The following is a 12,610-nucleotide window of genomic DNA, read 5'->3' as shown; positions in this document are numbered from 1 at the left end:
CCTCGGGTTTTTCTGGTTATTACAAAACTAAATACTCCACTCAAATTTATTCCTTCGTTCATTTTAATAGCACGTAAAGGCACCGAAATTCTGAGCTAGTGAAATGGACATTTTTCGCTTTTTCTGGTTAGTACAAATTTATTTCTTCGTTGATTTAAATAGTATAAAATGGCATAAAATACTCAGCTAGTTAAAATGGTCCTTCTTCATTTTTTGGTTGGTACAAAACTACTCCACTAAAATTTATTACTTCGTTTATTTGAGTAGTACAAGATGATATAAGGTTCTGAGTTAATTAAAATTGTTCCTTTGTTTTTTCTGGTTGGTATAAATTTATTCCTTCGTTTATTTGAACAGCACAAAATGGTATAGAAATACTGAGCTAGTTAAAATGGCATTTCTTGTTGGTACAAAATTGAATAGGTCACACAAATTTATCCTTTTGTTTGTTTAAATAGTACAGGATGATATACAATTCTCAGCTAGTTAAAATGGCATACATCGCTTTTTTCTGGTTGGTACAAGAATAAATACTCCATCCAATTTCATTTTTTTCGTTTATTTGAATAGCCCAAAAAGGTATAAAACACTGAACTAGTTAAAATAGCTTTTCTTGGCTTTTTTTCTCGTCAATACAAAACTAAATAATCCCCTCAAATATTCCTCCTTACTTTCTTCTGCTAGGTACAAAATTGAATAGATCACACAAATTTATCCGTTTAAAAGTTATTGGGGTTTAAATATATGACCTTTGATCTCGATGGTCAGTACTTTTGGGACATAAAGTATTTGATGTCCGATTACCAAATGTGAAAACAGCACCTCAATATGTGGCTACGATTACGAGTTATTCGGGTTTAAATATTCGACGTTTGACCTCGATGGTCAGTACTTTTGGAACGTGTAGTACTTGATGAACTATTAACAAATGTGCAAACAGCACCTCAATATGTGGCTTTTTTACGAGTTATTCGGGTTTAAATTTTTGAACTTCGACCTCGATGGTGAATATTTTTGGGACATGTAGTACTTGATGACCTATTACTAAATGTGGAAACAGCATTTCAATATGTGGATTAGTTTACGAGTTATTCCGTTTTAATTTTTGACCTTTGACTTCGATGGTCAGTACTTTTGGAATATGTACTTGATGACCTATTGTTAAATGTGGAAACGGCACCTCAATGTGTGGCGCCATTTACGAGTTATTACTGTTTAACTGTTTGACCTTTGACCTTGATCGTCTGTACTTTTGGAGCATGTAGCACTTCTTGACTTGTTACTAAATGTGGAAAGAGTACCTCAATACATTGCTCCGTTTACGAGTTATTCTGGTTTAAATATTTGACCTTCATTTTTGGCACTTTTAGGACATGTAGTAGTTGATGACCTGTTACTAAATGTTGAAGCAACACCTCAATACGTTGCTCCGTTTACGAGTTATTCATTTTACTTATATGACCTCTGACTTCGATTGCCAGTACTATTGGGACACGTAGTAGTTGATGACCTATTGTTAAATATGGAAACAGCGCCTCATATGTGGCTCCGTTTACGAATTATTCGTTTTACTTATTTGACCTCTGACTTCGATGGTCAGTACTTTTGTGACATGTAGTACTTGTTGACCTATTACTAAATGTGGAAACAGCACCTCAATACGTTCCTCCGTTTGCGAGTTATTCAAGCTTAAATATTTGACCTTTGACCTCAATGGTCAGTACTTTTGGGACATATAGTACTACATGAATGTTTGTGTAATATCTGCTATGTTACATAGGGGTTGATAAAAAAGGAACGAATATACCTCTGCTATTGGTTCATAGTCTTATGTAATATATGCTGTGTTAAATAGGGGTTGAAAAATAAGCCATAATATTTTATTAGCTCTGTTGTATTAAATAGGGGTTGTAATTTGTGCTATGTTAAGTAGTGGTTAAAAATAGGCTATACTCTTTTATACATAGAGGGTAGCGAAAATAGGTGTTCGTAGTCCCTGTGTAATTTCTGAGTGGATTATGTATTCATTATCTTAAGTATTTTCTCCTATTTTAAAATAGGGATTGAAAAAGTAGTCATAAAAGAGAACGAATACACCCCCATTATTCTCTGTAATGTTAGTAGCCTTTGCTATGTTACATAGGAGTGCTGCTGAAGTATGCGTTCGTAGTCTCTGATATGATAAAATAGGGGTGAAAAATAAGCCAAACTCTTATTAGCTCTGCTACGTGTTCGTAGTCTGCTATGTCACATAGGGGATGGAAAATGTGTTTATAGTCTTTTATTAGCTCTGCAATGTTATATAGAGTTGGAAAATATGATCATAGTCTTATGTAATATGTGCTATGTTAAGTAAAGGTTGAAAAATAAGTCATACTCTTTTATCAGATCTGTTATTTTACATAGGCTTTGCGAAAGGTAGTCATATGCTATGTTAAATACAATGTTTGTGTAATTTCTGCTATATTATGTATAGGGGTTGAGAAAAGTGGTCATAAAAGAGAACCATTATATCTTATGTAATATGTGCTATGTTATATAGGGGTTGAAAAGTAAGCCATACTCTTTTATCAGTTCTGTTATGTTACATAGTTGTGTTCGTAGTCTCTGTGTAATTTCTGCTATGTTAAAATAGGGGTTGAGGTGAAATGATTTTGAGTTTTACGTCCCGTTCAGCAGCGAGGCTATATGAGACGTGGACCTACTGATTAACGTGGAATCCGAACCAAATGAGCTCCCGCCGGGAATCGAACTCGGGTCTCGTACGCCAAAGGCGCGTACGCTAACCGCTTAGCCACGAAGGAGCTCTAAAATAGGGGTTGAAAAAGTGGTCATATACGGGAACGAATACACCTCTAAAAAGGGGTCATAAAATCGAATGAATTTTCGGGGTGTTCAATTTTCCATAGTTGGATAGTACAGTACATGGGTCATGGCGTATCGTGCGACACTGAAAAATCGAGTACATGCTCTCAGGGATCACTGCGAAAAAACGCGAAAACGCCAGACACTGTGCCAGATCGGGAATTTTTTCACTACTGTAGTAAGTCACAGATGTAGATAATAGATACCTTCTTGATGTTTAATCGTATCTTATGCATTATTTGAAATTTTCAGGATATGTGCATCAATTGTGGGAAATGTTACATGGCATGCAACGATTCTGGTTATCAAGCGATTCGGTTTGATCCTGAAACTCATTTACCAGAAGTAACTGACGATTGCACAGGGTGCACTCTCTGTTTATCAGTGTGTCCAATCATAGATTGCATCAGGTATGCTTTTTTTTATTATCTTTGGAAATAGACATTTACTGCAGACATTATCAAATATAATTTATCGTGTTCATCGCCATGAACCTTCAGCTGATTCGAAGACTGTCATGTATTAATTTAAATACATATTTAATTCCCAAGTAGGAAATTCCCACGTATTAAGAATTCTTACAATTCTTCCCTTTTTTAAAAAAAAATCTCCGTATTTTAAAGAATAACTTAAGAGATTGGAGAACATCACAAATTTAGAAATTTACCCAGAAACCATCTGCAAAATGCTATTAACTAATCTTATAACTGTTTTCATACCTTCCAGTATAGACCAAAAATGTAGGTACACAGTTTACTATGTGTACTTCATAATTGTCGGGCATTCAAACTTATACCCTACATGAAAGGTATTAAAATCGGTTATTCGTGTAGTATCATTTCGCAGACACTATCTAGTTCATAATCTAAAATTTCTTGTTCTTTATTGCTTTAAGTTATGCTCATAATAAAAACTGGAGGTGAGTGAACGGAGCCCTTAAGGGGTCAGACTACTAAATATTTTTCAAAAGTTAACAATTTTTCTTTTGCCTGTTTTTCGTAAGTGAAAAGAGGTAATGAAAGGTGAGTTACCACAATAATGGATAATGTTATTCTACACATGAAAATACGAATCGGAAGAATAATCAGTGTTGCTATCCATAGAAATGACAATGTGGCCAAAATTAGAATTACCCAAAAACCTTGGTTAAGTCAGATACTAGAAAAATAAACTCAACGGTAATTGATGACTTATCATGATATCTGTGTTCCTTGTTAACTACTTTTTAAATAATAATCGCATTTATTTTGTAATAACTTACATAAGCTTTTACAAAATAAATAAGTTGTTACAAAATAAATATAAATAATATTAAAAAGTAGTTATCAAGGAACACAGATATCATGATAAGTCATCAATTACAGTTGAGTTTATTTTTCTAGTCTCTGACTTAACCAAGATTTTTGGGTAATTCAAATTTTGGCCACACTGTCATTTCTATGGATAGCAACACTGATTATTCTTCCGATTCGTATTTTCAGGTGTAGAATAACATTATCCATTATTGTGGTATGTTACCTTTCATTATCTCTTTTCACTTTCGAAAAACAGACAAAATAAAAATTGTTAGCTTTTGAAAAATATTTAGTAGTCTTCCTCCTTAACATAGCATCATTAACATCAGCAGACCTTTGATTGACGTTATATCATATTCATAAAGTCCATTTCATCTCTTTCAGTGGGGTTTGACTTACCGTATGTTCTTCAGCAAAATGTACATTATTTTGTATTGCTTATATTTTTATGCATGTATGCTCAGTATTGCTAAGGTTCATTTTTCCCTTGTGTTCAACATAGTGGAGATGTATAATATAATAATAATATAACTGTAAGTGCCTCAGGAAGTTTAGTTTGTAACGTTGTATTTATGTTACATTCCAGCTTACAGTTCGCGTATTTTTTTAGCTATATCAAAACGATCAAATTGCATTAAATAAGACGCACCACCTTGTGTGATTATTACCTTTCATTCCTTTTCACTTAACTTCATTAATAATATAAATTTTTCTTGTTAGTTATCATAGCAAATTTTTAAATAAACAACTATCTGCTGTGCGGTAACTAAGATAATCGATTATACATATAAAATCAACATATATCTTCAGCTACTAAGATTAAATCTTATTTCTTTCTATTTAGAATCAACAACATTATATTCCTTTCTTCATCTTCTTCTACAAAACAGATTGTGTACTTTTATGCACCGTTGCTCAAAACCAAGATATAAAAATAGAAAAAAATTCACAAAAATAGATATACAATATCGTTGTAAGTTTTCAGTTTGATTTCGATGCTACTAATTATTGAATAATTTGCATAATAAAACATTTTGAGACCCTTTTTTATAGTTTGAACAACGTAGCGAGTTTCGAACTGAAGGTTTTATGCTGCTGCTAGAATGATTCTTTCCGCCAGCAAGGAAATGCGACTTTTGTAGTAGATATAAGCCTTGGATGGGTTCTCTCAGTGTTCTTTTCCTATTATACTATTTACTCTTACCTTTTTTTCAATGACAGTTTTTATCTTCATTTGTCTACGTGTCCAAAAGTGTGATATCAATAAAACTATTATCTTTTCAACTTGATTCGCGACTTCTGTGTCATGACCAATGTTGCATTAAAAGTTCCTTTTCCTTTAATGAGAGAGTTTTAAAACAATAGGATAATATGAACAACTAAAGCGATTTCTATGCAATACTACATTAACCTTTTGCTCTCCATTATTACTAGAAAATTTCATTTGAAATCCGAAAATGAACCAAGCAAGCTTACTTTCAATGTATGCACAAAACGGAAATTGTGATTAAAACGAACGTTAAGTTCACTGCAGGGCAGATGTCACTGTTTTTTATACCTCTGCAAATCTTTACCCCCGGAAACTTTTACCCTTTGGAAATCTTAACCCCCATGTAGGTTTTTGGTAATATCAAAGAAAAAGTCAAAAATCACGTTAAAAATTGATTTCATTGAATGTGATCTCGTATGCACTCAATTTGGGTAAGATAGATTTATATTCAAAATTTTGATAGAAAGTACAATTTTCTTAGGACATTAATACTCTCGGTCGGTTTATGATTACTTCAAAAAGAGAACCAAATGTTACATTATAAAGCGATATCGTCCTCTGTTATCTTTTAACAAAAACACTCACTTTGGGCAAGATTACATTAGATTTAAAAATTTGATAGGGGGTAACATTTTCTTAGGAAATTAATACTCCTTTCGGTTCCTGGTTACTTCAAAGACAAAGTCAAATGTTACATTATAAATTGATATCATTCCCTGTTATCTCTTAACAGACACACGCACTTTGGGCAACACGGCATTAAATCGAAAAATAAAAATTGGTCCAACAACAGCTGTGGCGTAGGGAATTTTCAAGCAGTATGCAAAGCTCAGCACACAGCGACTGATTGACATGGCCACCTCCAACGAACTGACGCAGCTAGTCAGTTGAAACTGATACATTACTCCTTCCATAGATGGCACTATATGCCGTGAACGATTTATTACCAGTGGCGCGATATTTGTGTCAGTCCGGAAACTGTTGGAAATACTTTGTAAAAAAGACTGCTTATTAATGCCGTAGTTATGAATAATGTCAGAATATATATTTTAGTAAGGACTATATATATATATATATATATATATATATATATATATATATATATATATATATATATATATATATATAATTTTCAGTTTCTTATATCATGCCTATATTCTTTTCTATTTTTGATAGCTAACTATGTTGTGAAAAGTCACATATTTCTCTAAATATCACTTGAATTCCTTTTCAGCATGGTACCACGTACAACGCCTCACGTCATTAAACGAGGTATTCCTCCAGTTGGATTTTATGAGAAGATCGATTTTTATGCAGGAGAATGTCAGTGATTATAGAGGAAAGAATAAATTTGCGTTTGTTTCTTTGGAGATATTCAAATATTCAAAATTATTTTCGTTTCTTTTGTTTAGCAATTATTGTATAGTAGCAAAATGTGGTTTCATAATCAACATTGAGTTATTTGAATGTAGATATGTGTCTTCTCAGAATTAAAAAGTATTTATTTCTTTGTAGCTATGATGTTCAGAAAACCTAGAAAAAATGACGATATGTTACATTCCTATGACAAACTCCTGAGACCGAATTCAATCCTATATATATATATATATATATATATATATATATATATATATATATATATATATATATATATATATATATATATATATATATATATATATATATATATATATATATATATATATATATATATATATATATATATATATAATTTTTACCTCCATAGAGTTTGAGGTACTGAAAAATGTTGTTTTGAAAAAGTGACTGGTAATGGAAAATACTCAATGTCTATTTGTTTTTTGAGTTAATGTTCCTTTTCAGCAGTCGATATCAAAGTGTAATGCATTTTATTTGAGGAGTCGTTTATTAATTTTTCAATAAACAAGACAGATTTAATGGCCTTTTGGATGACTTCATTGATTTCTATTCCAGAGAGAAACATAGCAAATAGATATTTAAGTGCATCACATGACACTCCGGATTAACGTATCGCTAGTTTTTTTTTTAGTTTTTGAGTTCAACGTTCATTTTCAGCTCCTAAACTCTATAAAACGTGTACCTATACCTTTACGTGCAATCCGAACCACATGAGTTCCCACCGCTAATTGAACCCGGGTCTGCCTGTTGAAGACGCAAACATAAACAATTTAACCACAAAGAAGCTCAAGTATCACTAGAGTTTAAATGTTCTATGTACAGTCAGCAACAAAAATTCTTTCCGTTTGATGACATTAGTTACGTAAATAACTTCAAAATGGAACAACAATTTGAGTAGTTTTCAATAAATAAAATATAACAATTTTCTGTAAGTTCCAGCCCTACCACTATTATTCCCAAAATAAATTTTACCAAACAGAAATAATTTTTGTTGCTTACCGATGGTAAAACTAACGTGAATTATATAAATTAAATAAATGAAATATTGACAATACAGGATCAGCAAAAGTATATAAACAAGATAAAACTGAAGATTTCCAAAACTTGGTAACAACGAATACAAACCACCACCTCAAACTTTGTTCTAAAATAGAACTTTCCAGAACGGTTCGAGTACGTTCTAAAGTTCATCAAAAGTAGTATCACATTTTCTAGAAACTATTATTTCAAACGTAATTTGATCATAAAAAATCACATATGTATATATACGTTCAGTGGCGGCTCTTCAGAGAAATCACATTGGCAAAATTTTAAATTTTATTGTTAGAAGCTAAAGGAAGAAATTTTCATACAGCTTCAGAAATATATATACAAGAATTAGTACATAAGGTACACTTTCTTCTGTTGCAGCGTTAAAATTTTTAATTTTATCGACTTTACTTTCCTCAAGAGCCACTGTTTTACGTATTAATACATTGCTCTTTGATTTATAATATTCAGTTACTGTTGTTATTATTAGATAGACGTTGTAAGTTCAGTATCATAAGCTCTATCAGAATACTGAATTGTATTAACCCTTAACTAGTCGCGTGAAAAAAGTTACTTAATTAGTCGCGTGCGGAATTTTGTTCCGCATAATAACTACATAGTAAAACTCGTGTAATATTTGTTTTTTTAAAAATTTTTATTTAATTTTAGGTTAAAATATTTGTTTTAATGGTCGTCTTAAGTTATTTTATGCTATTGACTAATTATCCTCCTCCTGCAAGTTCAGTCCTCCTGCAAGATACAGGAGGCCCAGCAAGGCCTTTATTTCTTTAATATTAGTATTTTGAGCATCTCTTTCTCTGCTATAAGCGTGTTTCAATGCACTGGTTTGTAAATTCAACGATTCTCTCCAGCATAGGCGTACTAAAGAACAAACTCCAAAATTCGCTCGGCGTTTTCACTTCTTTAGCATGTCCTTTGACTCCTGGTAAATGGGTCAAAATATTCTGACTTCTTCTTCGTATAATTTGCCGTGGAGCATGTGCGTACCATTTAGTGACATTGTCCTTTCCTAGAAGATATGTTCCCCGTGCAGTAGTATTTGAGAGTGATTTCACATGATCTGCTTGTGGCAACACTCCACCTTCATCTGCTGATTCTTCACTGGCAGAGATATGGTCGCTTTCTTCAATGATATCTTCTTCATCGCCATCTTCCAATTTCGGAACATCTAAATTGTCGTCTTCAGCCAGAACTTCCAGTAACATGTTTCTAATTCTGTCCACATCACGTTCATGATTATCCATTTTGAAAGAAAAGACTAACTCTCTTCTCTATGTATTTATTTTCAGAGCGCACAATGCACATATAAACCGCTTATAACTTCAGTTGCTTACAAATGAACTGTACCTGAAAATATATTTTTGTAAAATAAATTTTAAAAAATAGTGGTGGTGGCGCTTGCTTGTGATATGTTTCGTAGTCACCGAATCGCTTAATTGTTGTCGGCTAAAAACAATAAACTGAAAGAAAGCGTAGAATTTGTAGGAGAAAAAAGGGTAACTTATTTAGTCGCGCGCGGAACTTTGCTCCGCAAACTGCATCACTCCAAAATAAATAACAAAATATTCACTAGTGTCTTGGGCAACAATTCAAATATGTATTGTTGTTTAATCATGAAACTTTAAAAGACAGCTAGACAAAAGTTCAAAAGCATACGATCGAAAGTAAGGAAAACAAAAAGAGAAATGTAAAAGTGCGGAACAAAATTCCGCATGCGACTAATTAAGGGTTAACATCGGTTTTGGGCGGTTTACATAGGAATTTAGGACGCCCTTTATCTGCTGACAACTGTATATTGAATATTAAGCAATTAGTTTTGCAAGAAACATTTTAATTCTTCAAGAATTATCTGACATATGTATATCATAAATCTAAATACATTATAAATGGGCATATATTTTCTATATCTAATACGCAGCTATAAGATTTCTTTGATAAGTGTTTTGTCTTTGTGAACATTGCTATATATCAAATAATACATATTACTTAGTCATATTTTTTAAACTGTAAAATACATTTAATGTACAGAATATGACTAACCCAAATGTGATTTATACCTCCATTTAATATTTAGTTTGTATAGTTATGGGATCTATATTATACCGGTACTTAATCGAAATGTATACGATACACATTTTACATGTAATTTCACCTATAATGAGTGGATATTTATTATTAAAACCAATTTGAATCACGAAATTTTTCTTTGAACACACCCCACCTTCTTAACAAATGTATTTTCTGTTAGAAACTAACTAACTGTATGACTACTATGTAAGTGACTGGCAAAGAGAATCTCACTTCTAATACATAAAGGAGAATATATTCATAGGTGTTAATTTACTTTGAAACCTTACCCATAATAAAGGTTATATCTAATTTTTTTTTTTTTTTGCTAGCCGCTTACGTCTAGCACCCACCCAAAGGGTCACACCCTTTATTGAGGGATGAGGGAGGAAAGGAAAAACTGAACAGAGATAGGTAAAAGGTTGATGGTTAGAACCCAGTTTTTATTTATTTCTTTATTTCCATAGAAAAAAAATCAAAAAACAATGTGGAGGGAAGCATCAATTTGCAGCAGCGGGACTGTCGTTGAGCTTCAAGGACATTACGGTCTTTGACCATAATCATTCAATTAGGATGGGACGAGATGAGAATGAGGTGCAGTAGACATCACAACAACAGGGAGATGGTTAAAGTAGACACATGCATGTTATCTTCTGATCCAAGGCTACTCTGGATCGTGATGTAGACATTGGGAGGCCTAGTGAAACAGTAGGACTACTGTGCAGTAGATGGAAAGATGAAAGATGAATCAAGATGCGTGATGAAATCGGCTACGAGAGGAAGGTGAAAACTATCTGGCGGTAGGGAGTAGTAGTAGAGTGTGAAGAGTATGGCGAAGTAATGTCTTTTTACGGAAGGTGGCGTCGAAATGCATAGTGTCGAAGAGAAGTGGATGATGGTTCTGGAAGCGTTGAGCGTTGTATCGTAAGCGGAGAGTTTCAAGATGATATAGAATATGGGGAAATGATGTACGGGCGTATAAATCACGAGTGGGGCTAGGAAGACGGATTCGGAAAGCAAGCCGGAGTGCATGGCGTTCCAGAATTTGAAGGCGTTTGTAGAAGGAGGGAGGAGCATCAACCCAAGCTGTAAAGCCATAAGTGAGGACTGGTCGGAGGAAAGCTTTATAGGTATTCAGAAGGGTGGTAGCAGAAAGACCCCACGTGGTACCGGTCAGGCGACGAAGAAGATTAAGGCGAGAATAGGCCTTTTGACAGATATACTTGAGGTAGGGAGTCCATTTGAGGTGGTGATCAAAAATTACGCCTAAGTAGGTGACAGTTTTGCTGATGGTAATAGGAGTGTGTGAAATGTGAAGATGGAGGTTGGCGGGGTTACGATAGACACGGGACCGTTGGCCAGGTGGTAAGAAGATGATCGCCTGAGTTTTTGTGGCATTGATGGTAAGTCGCCACGTGTGGCACCAAGAAAGAAAGGAATCGATGGCGGGTTGGGGTAAGAGATTAAGGCGAGAGATCGTATTTCCTGTAGCAAGAAAGGCAGTGTCATCAGCATATTGAAAAAGGGTGATATTGGCGGGTAGAGTAGGAAAGTCTGCGACATAAAGAAGATAGAGAAGAGGTGAGAGAGCCGAGCCTTGTGGAACACCTGAGTGAAGGAAAATGGGATGAGATAGATGATTCTTAATGGATACGTAGCTAAGGCGACAGGTTAGAAAGTGATAGATAAGACGAATGTAACAATATGGTAGATTGAAGTGAAAGAGTTTATAGAGAAGGCCCAGATGCCATACCTTGTCGAAAGCTTTTTCGAGATCAAATAACAGAAGACTGGATGGTATGGAAGTGTTAAACTGGTTGGTGATGAAAGTAGTGAGGCGGAGAAGTTGATCTGAGATGCTAAAGGAAGGGCGGAAACCAGCTTGATGGAGAGGGAGTAAATTATAAGCAGTGAGATGGGTGTGGAGACGGGTGACAAGGATACGTTCAAGAATTTTGCTAAATACTATTGTGAGTTGGATGGGGCGATAAGAGGAAACTGAGTTTGCTGGTTTGTTGGGTTTAAGAAACATTAATGTGGTAGATGTTTTCCAGGGTATGGGATAGAAGCCAGTGCGAAGGATGAAGGTAAAAATAACGGAAAGGAGGTAATGTAAGATATAAGGACCTTCCTTGACATGACGATATGTGATTTTATCTATGCCAGGGGCAGTGTTCTTTTTTCGAGAGACGGTTGACAGATTTCCGAGACAGTGAGTGGATTGTATAGAGGAAGCTCATGATCGGGGTGAGGTTGTAAATCCGGTGAGGAAAGGTTTAGATGATCAGTAGGGTGGTGGCGAAGAGGTGGAGCAGGCGCAGTTGGGGTGAAAATACCTTGAAGATGTGTTGCAAATGCGTTGGCTTTGGTAATATCGTCTGAAAGAGGATGATCGCCATCGAGAAGTGGGTAGGGGGTACGGGTACTTTTGCCGGTGAGTTGATGGAAACGCTTCCAGAACTTGGTGGGATGAGAGGTGTCAGCAAGAGTGTTGCACGTTTTAATCCAGCTGCGGCGCTTGTAAGCCACGAGATAATTATGGACTGTACGTTGGTGCTGGCGGTGGAGACGAAGAGATTCAGGATTTCCTGTACGGGTAAAGTCTCGATATAGTTGGCGGGAGCGTGTGATGAGAGAGAGATAGTAGGGTGGGAGTGGCGGTTGG

General features: G+C 34.6%; 1 protein-coding gene across 1 annotated transcript in view; it reads left to right on the top strand.

Moving 5' to 3' along the window:
- Positions 1-6,944, top strand: part of su(r) (dihydropyrimidine dehydrogenase su(r)) — a 293,614-nt gene extending 286,670 nt beyond the window's left edge. The window contains exons 18-19 of the mRNA XM_081762277.1: positions 3,118-3,275; positions 6,665-6,944. Coding sequence (XP_081618403.1) covers positions 3,118-3,275; positions 6,665-6,761 — 255 coding nt within the window. The 3' untranslated portion in view covers positions 6,762-6,944. The remainder of the gene's footprint in view (positions 1-3,117; positions 3,276-6,664) is intronic.
- The last annotated feature ends 5,666 nt before the right edge of the window (positions 6,945-12,610 follow it).

This window comes from Thermobia domestica, chromosome 6, assembly GCF_964235325.1.
Source record: "Thermobia domestica chromosome 6, izTheDome1.hap1.1, whole genome shotgun sequence".
Taxonomy (NCBI): Eukaryota; Metazoa; Arthropoda; class Insecta; order Zygentoma; family Lepismatidae; genus Thermobia; species Thermobia domestica.
This window is presented reverse-complemented; position numbering and strand designations above follow the sequence as displayed.